This window comes from Macrotis lagotis, chromosome 2 (assembly GCF_037893015.1).
Source record: "Macrotis lagotis isolate mMagLag1 chromosome 2, bilby.v1.9.chrom.fasta, whole genome shotgun sequence".
Taxonomy (NCBI): Eukaryota; Metazoa; Chordata; class Mammalia; order Peramelemorphia; family Peramelidae; genus Macrotis; species Macrotis lagotis.
Window position 1 is genome coordinate 145,371,130 of NC_133659.1, and position 16,210 is coordinate 145,387,339.

At 33.2% G+C, this 16,210-nt stretch overlaps 1 protein-coding gene across 13 annotated transcripts in view; it reads right to left on the reverse strand.

Annotated features, from left to right (window-relative positions):
* Positions 1–16,210, reverse strand: part of RYR2 (ryanodine receptor 2) — a 766,826-nt gene that overhangs the window by 352,260 nt on the left and 398,356 nt on the right. For all 13 annotated transcript variants that reach the window (XM_074222945.1, XM_074222939.1, XM_074222937.1 and 10 more), the window contains 3 exons: positions 9,122–9,240; positions 8,500–8,633; positions 6,356–6,597 (listed from right to left, as the gene is read on the reverse strand). In XM_074222945.1, coding sequence (XP_074079046.1) covers positions 6,356–6,597; positions 8,500–8,633; positions 9,122–9,240 — 495 coding nt within the window. The remainder of the gene's footprint in view (positions 1–6,355; positions 6,598–8,499; positions 8,634–9,121; positions 9,241–16,210) is intronic.

Consider the following 16,210-nt stretch of genomic DNA (forward strand, 5'->3'; position numbering starts at 1 on the left):
AAAAATTTTTCCCTCCTATTTCATCATATAGCTAATATCTTTCTATAGAGATGCTTTCTTCTCCTTGAGTTCCTGTGATATGTAACTGATCTAGACAAATGCATACTTTTGTTTCATTAATCCAACCAACCCACAAACCAACTAGCATCTAATGAAACGCTATCAAAATAGTTCCTTTCCTCAAGGTGTTTATATTTTATTGGAGGAAACAACAAAAATGAATATAAGTAAAGACATGTATATTTGTAAGTGAACACTAGCAAATGGGTAGGATCAGGAAATGTCTCCTGTAGAAGGTAAACCCTGACTTTGATGTAGGGAAATGATGGAGAGAATTATGAATGTAGCTTTAATGATATTAAAATCTTGTTAATTGTGGAAGGCTGTTTGCCCCTGAGATGTAAACTGATCTTAATTGTTAACTGTATTCTGTTGCCCCTTGACACTGTTGTTTTCTATCTTGTTCCCCCTTTTCCCCTTCATATTAACCTTGGTATAACCTTAGATACTGGCAACAGAAAATGACATGTTGAACTTGGGGGTCAGGCATCTTGGGACAAGAAGGGACCAGTACATAGCTTGCCATTGGAAGATCCCTGGTCCAAGTTGTAAGACCACTCCCCAGGCACCACCCTCTGTCCAACCTATCACAGAGGGGTATATAAAAGGAAGCACTGCCCCTTCAAGTTCTCTCTTTGCTTCTTCTGGGCTAAAATCCAAAAGAGTGGGGCTTTCTTTTGCTCTTCCTTAACCCATGTGCTACACCATGGGGGGGGGGGGGGGGCTCACCATGTGGCTTGGTTAAACTAAGCCCCATGGCTGCCTGCCCTTTTCTCTTTGTTTGTCTCTCCCTTAGTCAGATTTCACCTGGCCTTACTTGACTCAGGAGAAAGATGAAGAGAATTGAATGTAACAAAAAGAATTTGGGTGGAGATGTAAATTGACTCTTGAGATATAAATTGACTTGAAGTAGAGAATTATGATTGTAACTGAAACAATTGTAATCTTAAAAGCTGCTTGGGTCTTAGAGACCCTCCCCATACTTGAATGTAAAACTTGTTTCCTGATCTCCTTAGGCTTTATCATCTACCTAATTCCGGGTCCAGTATGGGGAAAGGGAGTTCATTTTTTTGCCCTCTGAATGAGAGACAAGATATAAAAATCCTGGGTTGGATCCTGGCTCAGGGCCACAGTCTTCTCTGACCATGGCCCAGCCAACACTGCTTGGCTGTTCTTTTATCTCTCTCTCTCTCTCTCTCTCTCTCTCTCTCTCTCTAATTTTGGCCAATGTACTTTGTAACAATGTTTTAACATAATAAAATCCTGAGCAGTTTTAACATTCCAGAAAGCTGCAAATTCGTTCGCCATTTCAGTGGCTTTAAATCTTCTGTCTTCATTCTCTAAATCTTTAATAATTAGCAATATTTATGGAGAGCCAGCCAGGAGACATTTCCACTTTAACCCTGGAACCTGTTCAAGCTTGGAGAAATGAGAAGCAAGCTTTCACAGACCCAAGATTTCTAGAAAAGTAGGAAAATTAAATTAGACCTTTTCTAGCCATCCTTCCTGTTTGTTCCTTCCCTTGCCCCTGGGGTTAAGGAGAGAGAAGGTTAAGTTGTGTTTGTTTTCAGAGCCAACAGAGGTGTACATCCTAGGGTACACATTGGTTCAAGTCATTCTTCCAGTCAGGCCCAATTAGTGTGTTCTTTATCTAGAAATCTAGGAAACAACTGTTAGAATTAAAACATGGATTAAATTTATTAGGTACTATAGATACTCCCCCACCCACCCAAAGGTGTAGGCTATCTCACTGGAAAGAATTAGACTTAAAGCTAGCCATATTGGCATTAGCAAAACACCTGAGTTCCTGGGTCAGGTCAGTGAATTCTTCAGTGGAAATTCCCAACCAATCTCTCTGGATCTGTATGGACATCTATGCGGTGAGAGAACTAGGCTATTTTTCCCAGATCAGATCAGATTGGACTTAGCCAAAACCTTCTTACTTTGTCCTCCATTTGCTCCCAGAAAGTGGGGGGAAGGTTCTGTGCCCCTGGCTGAAATTCCAATCAGTGTCCTTGCTCTGCTAGGGAGGCTGGCAAACTTTGCACAGTAAGCTCCGGAGGTCTTTATAGGTCTGAATGGCTTGGTTCATAGTCTCCCTCGCTCTTGGAGGGCAAAATTCTTATCTTTTTGACTCAATTTGTTCTCTTTCTCTTTGAAATTGCTTTCTCTCACTTTGTGTGGCCCCCACCCCTTTCAGAATGGTTACTGGGGAGGGAGATGAAAAAATCTTACTTTTTAGGACATAGAAGCTCAAACCAATATCCCAGTTGGAATGCATGCTTCCCTGCAGGAGGGTAAGATCCCCCAAAAAACTTGTTTTAGCTCCATGGTTTAAAATAGGGGACCCCTATGCCTTCTTCCTGGTTTGGGGAAAAGGTGGGGTTGGGTGAACAGCTTTTTGCTTTCTTAGACTAACATGTGGCCATTTCCAAGTCCTATGCCCTAAAGGCATTATTAGCTCAGGCCTAAGAAATCCCACCCCTGAGAGGAAGGGGGAAAAGGAAAAGTAGGCAGAGTGAATGACATGCCTCTTGGTCAGTTAAGAAAAAAAGAACTTCTGAAAACAAACAAAATTGATTGAGAATAAAAGAGATTCTAAGAGGAAATGGGGGAGGACAAAACTCACTTCAGATTCAAGAAATATTGTGACAATTGTCATCAATACCATTTCTCTCATTTTCATTTTCTTCCTTTTCCTTCTCATCATTATCATTACAGGAAGAGACTTATGATTTCATCAAAAGAGACCTTCTAGAGAGGGAATATACTCTCCCAAGACAGATTTGCAACCTGCTTTATGATTTAAAGTCTCAGAGAGCTGTTTGAGGGCATTAAGAAGTTAAATGATTTGCCCAAGGTCAGCATATATCAGAGCAGAATTTGAATCCAAGTCTTTCTGTCTCTAAGACAGAACAACCTTGTTTTCTTATATGAAGAAAAGGCCATTTGAACAATATAAGATTATTCTGCATTCACGAGAAATTGTAGGACAGAATAGAATAGTGTATTTCACAAAGCTAACAAGTTGAAGATGCAACCCAAAATAAAATCCGCAATCTGAAGATTACAAACCATCAAAGAAGACAGACTTTAACAAGAGGAATTAAAAAAAAAACCCTCAAAATTGTAAACAATTTACAAGTCAGCTTGAAAATTTATCAAGAAAAGACTAATGAAACCAATTCTTTCATGTTTATATACTATTGCTTTAAAAAAAAGAAAAAAGAATGATCTATGGCATAAAAGATACATCCATATTATGTCTTTGCATTAAAAAAATATTTTTTTAAATAAAAAAATAAGAGGATTGACTTTGACTACAAGAGTATAGGCATGTAACTGTTTCATAAGAAGATATGACCATGAAGAAACCAGAGAAACATGGAAATTCTATGCAGAGAAGAAAGCAGAAACAGGAAAACATTATATAACAAATAACAATAGAAAATCGAAATAACAATAACAACACAATTCACCACATGACTGAATGCTGTGTAATTAAAATAATCAAGCTTGGTTTAAGAAGAAATGAAAAAAAGAATCTTGCTGCCCTTCTTGAAGAGGTAGGAGAAAATACAGGAACAGTACATGGTGTGAATTCTCTAAGTTAATACCATCTGTTAATTTTAATTGATTACCCTTTTTTATTTTTTTGTTTTTAATTTTATTTTTTTGCAAGGCAATGCGGTTAAGTACTCCTGACTCCAGGGCCAGTGTTCTATCCACTGTGCCATCTAGCCTCCTGTGGTCTTTCTTTTTTTAATCTTTGTTACAAGGGATAGCTTCCTTGGTTAATACATACATACATACATACATACATATATATATATATATATATATATATATATATATATATATATATATATCTATATGAAAATGAAGGTGGGGTGGCTAGGTAGCACAATGGATAGAGCACTGGCCCTGGAGTCAGGAGTATCTGAGTTCAAATCCTGTCTCAGACACTTAATAATAGCCTAGCTGTGTGGCCTTGGGCAAGCCACTTAACCCCATTGCCTTGAAGAAACTAAAAAAAAAAAAAATGAAGGTGAATGCCTTCAATAAAATAATGTTTTTGTTTTTTTTTGTTTTTGTTTGTTTTTGCAAAGCAATGGGCTCAAGTGATTTGCCCAAGCTCACACAGCTAGGTAATTATCAAGTGTCTGAGGTCACATTTGAACTTAATCAAGGCCTCCTGATTCCAGGGCCAGTGCTCTATCTACTACACCACCTAGCTGCCCCAATCAATAAAATAATTTTTTAAAATGCTAGTCTATGGGGGGGGGGGGGGCGACTAGGTGGCACAGTGGATAAAGCACTGGCCCTGGAGTCAGGAGTACCTGGGTTCAAATCCAGTCTCAGACACTTAATAATTACTTAGCTGTGTGGCCTTGGGCAAGCCACTTAACCCCATTGCCTTGCAAAAAAAAAAAAATTAAAAAAAATGCTAGTCTATGGGGGGGCACAGTGAATGGAGCACTGGCCCTGGAGTCAGAAGGACCCGAGTTCAAATCCAGCCTCAGACATTTAATAATTGCCTAGCTGTGTGACCTTGGGCAAATCACTTAACCCCATTGCCTTGCAAAAAAAGAAAATATGCTAGCCTAGTTTTCAGATGAGGAAATTAAAGCTATCTATCTATCTATCTATCTATCTATCTATCTATCTATATAGTCATATGAAAAATGCTCCAAATCATTATTGAAAAGAGAAATGCAATTTAAAGTAACTAAGAGGTACCATCTCACATCTATTAGACTAAAATAACAAAAAAGGAAAATGATCAATATTTGAGAGAATGTGGGAAAACTGGGACATTAATGCATTGTTGGTGGAGTTGTGAACTGATCCAGCCATTTTGGAGAGCAATCTGAAACTATACTCAAAGAACAATAAAACTCTCCATACCCTTTAATTCAGCAATACCAATACTAGGTTAAATCCTAAAGAAATCATAAGAAACAAGAAAAGTCTCACATGTTCAAAAATTTTTGTGGTGTCAAAGAATTGGAAATTGAGGGATGCCCATAAATAGCTGAACAATTTATGATATATGAATGTTATGGAGTTCTATTGTTCTGTAAGAAACATGATTATAGAAAAGAATGGAAAGACTTGCATGAAGTGAGTTGAATGAAGTGAGCAAAACCAGGAGAACACTATACATTAACAACATTGTAAGACAATCAGTTATGATAGATGCAGTTCCTCTCAGCAGTTCAGAGGTCAAGGACAAGCCTGAAAGACCTGCTATGTACAATGTCATCCACATCCAGAGAAAAAATTCTAGAGTCTGGGTGAAGGGCAAAGCACAGTATGTTCACTTAAAAAAAAAAAAAAACAAACTTCTGGAGCAGCTAAGTGGTGCAGTGGATAGAGCACCAGTCCTGGAGTCAGGAGGACCTGAGTTCAAATTGGACCTCAGACACATTTTTTGGTTTTTTTGTTGCTTTTTTTAAAAACAAACTTCTTTTTTTTCCTTTCTTTCTCATTTTTTTCTTTCTCTTTAGTTCTAATTTCTGTTTCACAAAATGACAATATATAAATATGTTAAACATAATTGTACATGTATAACCTTTACTAAACTATTCACTGCCATGAGGAAGGGAGAGAGAGAAGACAAGATGGTAAAAAAAATGTGGAAGTCATAAATTTGCAAATGAATAAATGGTGAAAAACTACCTTTGCATGTAATTGAAAAAAAAATCAGTAGAAAAACAGAAGCTAGCCTAATATATTTTTTCAAAATCAGATAATTTTTAAATGTCCACATGGCAAACTTACTGGAATTTTATTTAAAAAAAACAGAAAATTAAATACTATATCAAGGACTGGGAAGAAAACTGCTAGACTTTTAAAAATCTTTGATACAAAATAAGGTTTAATACATGTTTAAATATCAAGTTATTAGATCCTAATAAATAGTAGGCTGTTCATCTTATTAAATTCACAATTTCTTATTAATTTTGTTTCTGTACCCTTTAAATTTAAGCATACCATTGAAGGGAGAAAAATGTTAAAGCTTCAAATTAAAACAAATTGGAATCCTTTAAAATACACACATATTATTCATTTACCAATATAACATTTTAAATATATGCTTCAATTTAAATATCTTTCTTTCCACTTCCATCCCAACTGATTTTGTCACATACATTCCTTAAAACAAAATTAGATCTTTAACCACTATACATATCCATAGGCAGAATATCTTGGTCTCATTAAGTGGCAGAAATTAATCATAAGGGCAAGAAAGTCTTCTTTGGAACTTTGTAAAAGCAAATGATATATTTACCTGACCATAAATGAAGTCCATCAAATCCATAGGAGAACAAATCATCTCCAACACCATTTCCGCCCCATTCTTCACCACCCCCAGGGTAGGGCGAATAGCCTTCTGTTGAAGCCCAACCTACTCGGAGGTGAGTTGCTTCAGCTGTCACAAAAGGTTCTGTGTGGTCTACCATGAGTTCATAATACCATTTCCTATATTGAGCTGACCCTTCACTGATGCCAAGGAAAATATTGGGCCTCATGCTTTTAAGAGAAAAAAAATTCCAGTTGGAAAAAATCCAAAGATACATCATCATCATCATCATCATCATTTTCAGTTTATATTAGTGATTTTTTTTGAGAAGAAATGAAAATCATATCATTTAAACATAGTCTCATTTAGTATAAAAAATATTCAGTCTTGACCCTGCACATAATTCAATAAACATAATGTTTGCTATCTAGGTAAATTATGCTTACAGTTCTGATTAAATTATGATTCCAATGCTGCTGGAATTTTTTTAAACCAATTAATTACCTTCCTATGATATCTTCTATCATAGTATACTAGTAATGCCAATATTTAAGAGTTCTCTGAGGGAAAAATGTATGCAAGATAAGTTTAAGTTCCATCTGCATTACTAATATTTTCTCTATCATTTCTATAAGTTTAGCCAATCAATGGAACAATAAATAAATCTTTGATTTTCAGTGTCTTCTAATTTCTGATATTTTAATGTTTACACAAAATTTAACAACTGATTCTAGAACATCTCTGGCTATTTTTCATACTATAATTAAGTGATATAGTAGGAGATAGAATAAAAAATCCACAAAGAATTATCCACTCTTTAAAAAAGAGAGAGAAAGTAATACAAATCAAAACAATTATTCTTTGATTTTTGGTTGAATAGGAGTAAAATATCAAATTGCAATTTTTTCCATTGCTCCTGGATGAAATATATACTTAAGTAAATATGTCTTTAATATATGCTATAGTTGAAGGGAAATATAATAAAAAAACTATTTTTTTCTCTTTCCATGATCTAATTGAGGAATTAATTCTCTTTAGTCAATGTATGATGCCATATTTCATTCCCTCACAAAAATGAACACTACAATATGCAAGCTCTTTAGGGAGAAGGCTGTGTTTGTTTTTTTCATTCTTATCTACCAGACTTAGTATATTGTCTGACACATGGTAGGCACTTAATAAATGCTTCATTACTGAGGTTGGTATATTAACTTTTACTTCTGTGAACATAGAAAGTTGTCATGTCTTCACTTTCCCTTAACAGATTATTCAATTAAACTTCAAAATTTAGCTATTCAGATGATCCATTTTATTTGGATTTGCTCCATGGAATGATAAAGGTATAAAATTTCCGAATCAATTTTAAGCTGGTATAATATACCCTTTTCTCAATTTGCCCACTGCATCAAGGGTAGGCATGAAATATAACTGCCTCTGGAGAATTAAAATGAGTATTACAGAGGAAACAATGGAGAGGTACAGGTTATGTGCAGGCTACTAAATACAATCAATGAGACACTTCAAACATTGGGAGTAAAGGAGAACATCAAGGAATTTTATGACACAAAGAAAAGAAGGGCTAATTATGTCTCAAGAAGAGGGATAACAGATGAATATTGAGTGCTTCAGTGGTAATTTTATCATGAAGGAGAAAGTTAAAAAAAAAAGACAGAACATCTGTGTAGACTCCCTTGAAATTGTTTGGAAGTTATGGGTAAGAGTTATATATGTGTAGTAATATTTTTCATGACTACATGTTTTTAACCTATACCAAGTGACTTGCTTTCTCAATGAAGGGGAGTGGGATAGGAGGGAGAGAATTTGGATTTGCTTTTACATGTAACAGGAGAAGGAAATTCAATTAAATTAATAGGAATTACAATGTAAATAAGAATAAAGAGTTATATAGGGCAGGTAGGCATGAATGGTTTGCAATTTGTATCACTGGAAGGAACTCTAGAATTAAAAAAGGATCATGAATCATTTCAGTATTTTAGTAAAAGAAAGGTGAATATGAATGGTATTCATGTAAAATAATATTTTTAAGTTGCTCAATCAAAAAGTTTATAACATACTTTAAAAGAGACTTTAAAAAGTCTATTATCATTACATTTCATTTTTTTAAAAAATACCTGCTCACGTGATTCACAAGACGAGTCTGTAGCAGTAGATCTCTTCCTGGTAGGAGGTTGTCACAAATTAAATGCTGATTAGAGCGGACAGCAACTCCATGGCAAACACAGAGAGAACACAAGACATCCAAAACCTAAAAGAGAAAACAGTTTTCTTCTCATTTTACTTACTTACCCTTTATTATTCAAATTTTATCTTTATCATTCACATTAGGAAGTAGCAATAATCCTTATAATTCCTTAAGATCCATAACTTTAAGAGTTTCCAAGAATGTAATATTTATAAAAATTCACCTCTTATTTAACTCTACCACATTCATTACTCCCCAAAATACTAATAAGAATACTGAAAGTAAATGGGAAAATAATTCCTCAAAATAGAAAAGTTTGGGGCATATTTAAGTTTACTTTTTTTCAATGCCTCATTCTTAACTTCTGGAAGTTAGGAAATATATCATCTTCCTTTGTTATAACAGACTACAAAGTATTTTAGTACTACTTGACATGCCACTAACATCAGTGAAGTAATTCCAGCAATATGCCCCCCCCAAAAAAGATTTGAGATTCTCCTATTTTGCTACTATTTATTTCATTTTATGCCAATAAAATATATCTCCCTCACCTTGTGATTTCGTCCATGTTTGTCTAAAAGTGAGATAATGGATTTAATATGTCCTTCTTTAATAATATTCAGAGCTTCTGGACTTTCCACCAATACACAGTGTAAAACCTCTAGAATCCCTAAAGACAAAACAAAAGAAAAAGAAGTAAAAAAGAAAACAAGAACTTCATCTATTCTTTTCATTATCTATTCTTAGAAACAAGATAACCAAAGGAAAATATTGTACCCAAGAAAGATTCAGTAGACTGAGAAAATTAAGCAAATGTTTTAGTAAATTATTTTAATTTTATATTGTCTCCTCCTACAAGCAAACTCACTTCTTTCACAGTTTGTCAAGATTGATTCAGTCTCACCAAGGACTTTGACTCTAATAGAATGTTTTTCAAAAGATATCTGCTCTCATTCAGAAATGGGTCTTGTAATAATTTTAAATGTTCTATTGAGTGCTCTATTATATCATAATAACCCAACAGTAGTTACTGAGAAATGAGCCTTGATGTGGAATTTAAAAAGAAAACTAATGAATGACAATAATAATAGATAATTCAGATATATATGTATATATAAAATACGTGTTATTTGTATGTGTTTTATATATATATATATATAAATATATATTACATACTATATACTTCCTTATACTATTCTATTTAATTTCATTACTACCCTAGGAAGGCAGTTAGTTGACTAGATAGATAGAGGGCTGGCTTAATGGCAGGAAAAACCGAGTTCAAATCAGGTCTCAGACACTAACTGTGCGAACCTGGTCAAATCACTTAACCTCTAATTTCCTTAATTTACAGAAGTAAATGACAAGTCAATCCAGAATCTTTGTCAAGAAAACCCCAAGAACGGTACTGGCATGCTATTTCCACAGCATAATCCAGAGTCAGCACAACTGAATGACTTACTACATATCTTTATATACTACATATATTCTACATATAAATTATATAGCTATACTATATATTTATATATAATTTATTTCATAAAAAATCTAAGGACAAAAAACTATGTGAATATAAATTAATTCTAAAGTAAGCACTTAGAGAGATTATAGTATAGGAGTCCGTGAACTGAGGTCAAATTCAACCCTCCTTGTCTTTGTGTGCTTCCCCTGAGCTAAGAACAGTTTTTATATTATTAAATACTATAAAGCTTTATCTGAAAAATATTAAAAAAAAATTCTTTGTTCTAAGCCATAGGTTGGCTATCCTGATTCAATCTGTATCTCAAGGAAGTGAAAAAAATAAGCATTTAAAAGGCTCCTGCTAAGTGCCAAACACTATGCAAAGTGTCATTTACAAATAGTGATCTTCATAACAACTCTTTGAGGTTGGTGCTATTATTATCACTATTTTAAAGCTGAGGGAACAACGGAGGTAAATAAAGAAGGTTAAGAGGTTAAGGTCACATTTGAACTCAAATCCTTCCTGATCCCAGTATCAAGTTCTATCCTTGACCAATATTTAGAGAGTAAATACAAAGAACATGATTATAAGATGTCTTGGGAATGAGATTATAGCCTCATAAAACAGATTCACTGGGAGGAAAAAATGTTTCAACAAAGTTTGGTGAGAGACCTAAGTAACCAAAGTCATGCTAAGAACATTTAAGAATAAAACAGTAAAGGAGAAAACAAAACAAAACAAAAACAATGAAGTGGGGGGAAGGGGGCATTCTAGCACCAAGGAATAAAAGAGAACTGAAACACAGCACCAGGGCAGGAGGCACGGAAGCACTGAGACAGCCAGAGCCCTCAAGATACACTTGAAGAGATGAGGCAGTCTGGCATCTCTTCACACCTTATACAGGCTCTAGTAACAGTTCCAGAGTCAGAGAAGCAATGGATAAGTGGAGACTTAATTGTATAATGAGCAAGAAACAAATTTCAGAAACTTAGCTGTGAGGCTCTGAGACCAAAAGCTGAGCACTGATTCAGTTCTAATCTTTAGCCCAGCAACTAAATCCATGATGGAATAAATAGGGCAGAAGCCCAAGACCAAAGTGGAATCAGAATTCCCAGTATTCTGACTCTACAGAACCTCTCAGTAACTGAGTCCAGTAACTATCTACTGAAACTCAACTACACATAAGGAGTCAGATGTCTTAAAAGCTCCGACCAGTCAGGTTGTGAATAGACCTCTCCCACATATCACACCACTGTGGAAGCATTAAAAACTTGTGGGTCCCCAGAGGGAACTGTGAAAGAAGCAAAAGGACATAAAAAAGGTAAATGCTCAGATCAGACATCCTGGCCCTCACCAGAAGTGAACAAAGTCCAACAATAAAATAAGTCCAAAGTCAAGAAGTAGGATTGAAAAATGCATAAAAATAGAAAATACGAAAAGCTACTGTGGTGAAAGGAGGTTCTAGTCACATATGCAGACAAGAATGATTTCAAAAAAATCTATAATCAAACCTCAAAGAAAAAATTTCAGATTAGACACAAGATTAACAATAATTTTTTGGAAGAGTTCAAGACAGACATTTTTTAAAGTAGGAGGAAGAAGGAGAGAAAGGGTTTACTAGAAGGGGAGAGAAATGATAAAAGTGAGGCGAGATTGGGCAGGGCAGTGGTCAGAGATAAAACGGACTCTTGAGAGGTGAAAAGGTTAAAATGAGAAGTTCCATATAAAAGAATAGAATGAAAGAAGAATATATAATAAGCAATCATAATTGTGAATGTGAATGGCATGAACTCAACCAAATGGATTAGAATGGATTAGAAGCCAAAATTCAACAATACAAGAAACATGTGCATAGAGCTAAAATAAGAGGTTAGAGTAGAAATCTCTTATACTTTAGTAGCAATTTAAAAAAAAAAAGAAGCAGGAATCATGATCTCAGACAAAGCAAAATCAAAAAAAAGACTAACCTAAGAAATAAAAAAGAAAAAATACATTTTTGCCCCCCCCGAAATATCAGAGAATGATTAATAACAATATTGACTAAATATGCCACAAATAGGATTGCATGTAAATTTTAAAAAGAAAGTTAAATGAGATGCCAGAAAAAATGGAGAATAAAATTATATAATATGTGGGGGGGGTTACAATTTAACTTTCTCAGAGTTATCATACGTTAAAATAAAAAAGAAAGAAGTTAAGGATAGAAATGAAATTTTATAAAACTTAGATATGATAGCCCTCCAGACAATAATGAATGTTAATAGAAAGGAGTTTATCTATTTCTCAGCTATGAATGGAACCTTCACAAAAACTGACCAAGTATAAGGGCACAAAACAAAAATGCAGAATAGCAGAAATATGAAACATATTTTTCTGACTATATATAATGCAATAAAATCACATACGATAAACGATCTTTGAAGTATAAATTAAAATTAATTGAAAACTAAATAAAATAATTTTATTATAGATAACAATAACAATTAGATATTTCAAAATTTGTGAAATTCAGCCAAAACAGTACTTGGGGGGGGGGGAATTAACCTCTCTAAATGGTTATATCCATAAGAGAGAGAAAAGAGCAACAAATTGTTCATGCAATTAAAAAAACAGGAAAAACAAAAAATTAAAATCTCTACAACTAAATACCAAAATAAAAATCATAGTAATAAAGTTGAAAGTTTAGAAGAAAACATCTAATAAATAAAAGTAGGAACGGGTTTTGGGGAAAAATAGATAAATCATTGGTGAATGTGCAACCAATGAACATTATAAAATCAAGGCAATTATTATTAATTATTCTGCCCAATTATATGTCAATAAATCTAATAGCTTAAGTGAAATGGATCAATATTTACAAAAATATAAATTACCCAGATTACTGAAGAAGAAATAGAATTTGTAAATAAGGGATAGGATGGGGCTATAAAGAAAATAATCCTTGAATATTTTTTGAGTAACACAAAAAGCCTGAGGGGCTTTTTGCCAATCAGAACTTGCTTGGACAAGTTAGGTCAATTCAATGCAATTCAAGATGCCTAAATGAAATAGATGAATATTTCCAAGAAAATAAATTGTAAAAATTAACTTAATAGGAAATGGAATACTACCTTAGAAAAATAAATTAAATGATCCATAAAAATGAACTCCCTAAGAAAAAAAGGAACCAGATGGATTTACAAGTGAATTCTATCAAATATTTAAAAATCAATTAATTCTGTACTACACAAACTGTTTGCAAAAAACAGGTGAAGTTCTACTAAATTTCTTCTATACACAAAATTGGCCTTGAAAACTAACCAAGAGGGCGGCTAGGTGGTGCAGTGGATAAAGCACTGGCCCTGGAGTCAGGAGTACCTGAGTTCAAATCCGGTCTCAGACATTTAATAATTACCTAGCTGTGTGGCCTTGGGCAAGCCACTTAACCCCATTGCCTAGCAAAAAAAAAAAAAAAAAAAAAACTAAAGAAAGAAAACTAACCAAGAGTCAAAAACAGGAAAAAATATATAAAAAAAAAACTATGGATGTGCTTTAATGTATGTCAGTGCAAAAATTTAAATGACATATTAACAAGACATAATAACATATCACAAAAATCACAAATTATGAACAGATGGCTTGATATCAAAAACATAGGGATGGTACAATACATGAAAATTATAAGCAAAATTCATCAAATCAAAAGAAAAAATCAACAAAAAATTATATTATTTTGGCAAATGTAGAAAAGACTCTTGACAACATGCAACACTGATTTCTGTTTTAAAAAACACCCACTCAGAAAAAACTAAAAGTTTTGCTGGAAATAAAATAAAAACACACTAGAAAGTATAGAAAGAAATGGTGCTTTTCTTAAAAGAATAAGTAATATTGATCTAAAAAAGAGTTAACATTATCTGTAATGGAAATTATCTTTCCAATAAAGTCAAGGTTGAAGCAAGGATATCCATTATCACCAATATTATTCAATACTGTACAAGAGATGCTTGCTTATAGCAATAAGGGGAAAAAAAGAAATTGTATAGATAATGAGAAAACTATTTTTAAGATGATATGATTATTTACTAAGAGAACACCACAGAATCAACTAAAAACTAAAGAAAAATAAAAAACTTCAGTAAAACTAAATATTACTCACAAATCTTCAGTATTTCTGTATGTTGCTAATAAAACCCAGAAGAGATAGAAAGAGAAATCCATTTAAAATAACTACAGTGAGTCTAAAATCTTGAGAGTCTACTTGCCAGAACACTCACAGGAACTATATGAACTCAAAAAACACTCTTCATACAAATACAGTGATAAATAATTGGAGAAATGTTCATTGTTCATGGATAAGTCAAATAAATGTAATAAAATTACATTGCTACCTAAATTAATTTATTCATTCATTCTAATACTAATCAAACTACAAAAAATTACTTTATAAAGGTAGAAAAAAATAGTAAAATCTACCTAGAAGAACAAATGAAAATCAAGGGAATCACTGGAAAAAATAGAAAAGAGAAAAAAGGTAACCTAACAGTATCAGACATCAAACTCTACTACAAAGCTTCAAGCATTAAAATAATTTTGTACTAGACAAGGAATAAAGAAGCTGATCCCAAAACAGATCAGGTACACAAAATTAAGAAGCAAATGAACACTGTAACCTGGTTTTTAATAAATCCAAAGATCCCAGCATTTGGGCCTAGAACTCCCTCTTTGATAAAAACTGTTGAGAAACTGCAAAAGCAGTCTGGTAGAAATTAGCTATAAACCAGCATCTCATTATATACTAAGATGAGTTCAAAATGGGGTCATGATTTGGGCATAAAGATTGATATTATAAGCTAATCAGTGAAGTATGAAAAAATTGTCTTTCAATTCTCTTGAATATAGGAAGACTTCATGACTGAAAAAGAGAAGGGAATGATTGTGAGGTAAAATAGATAATTTGATAGCATAAAATTTAAAACTTTAGCTTAAACAATATCAATGCAGTTAAAATTAGAAGAAGAGTATGAAAAGGGGGTAAATTTTTGTAGCAAGCCAGATAGACCAGAGATTTGTAAAGAGAATTTCCTTCATTTCTCTGTGTTTAACTGACTATAACTTCCTACTGAGGTGCCTTTGAACAAACAAAATACATTAATAAACAACTTTTGAATTAATAATTACTTTATTTTAATAAAGGCTTCTAAAGAGACTAGATGAATAACAACATAAAATTTAAAAGTTTAAATAAGTATAGATAAGCTCTGGAACAAGAATAATCTTTTTTCCAAAATGAAAGAGAAGTTCTCTATAAGTATTTTCTGATTGTACTCTAAGCAGCCCTGAGATGTTATAAAGTAAAATCCATACTCTAGAAAGTTGGATTCAGTATTGACAAGAAGAGTATGTCTTGGTCTACTTATAAATCTCTTTGCTTTCAACCTGGCTTCCTAACTCTACTCATTGAACCTCAGCTGATGGATATGCTTCTCAAAGAGGTTGAGAGAATTCCCTGATAGTAGAGACAAATAAGGAAAACTCATGAGGCTTTTTAGCAGAAAAAGAAATTTGGACAGATCTTTGTTTTAGGACTACTTAGCATTAAATAGCATAGACTAACATTATTTGTCAAGTTTAAAGTCTTATATAAACATTAGTTATTGTTTATCATCATCATCAGCATCATTATATTAGCAATACTTTAATAGCTATGATTTGAGAAAGGAAAAACCTAATTAGGAATTTATTCAGTGGTCCCAAAAATGATAAGTGCCTAGACTGAGAGAGCTACAAAATATCCCAGAGGGCTTCTTATAGTCAGTTTAACTATGCCAGAGTATATCAATCAATTTTTTTCATTTGTTATTTTTCATACTTACTATGTTACTGGTCCTCCGCTATTTCTGATCAAATATTTAATGAGGTTTTTTGTCCTTTCTTCCACATTTGTCAACATTGATAATATACTTCATTCTACTTACCATATATTTCTCCATTATCCTTTGAGTTGCATATAATTTGATTATTTAGAGATCTTATTATTCCATAACTCATAGTAATTTAGCATGCCCAAAATATAGCTTTAAATTTCGAGCCTATGCTTTCTTTTGTGTAGTTTAGAAGACCAATCTGCTAATGTAGGTAAACAATTCAATTCAAAGATATATAGTCTTACAAATTGTCTGAGATGTTGAGAGGTGAT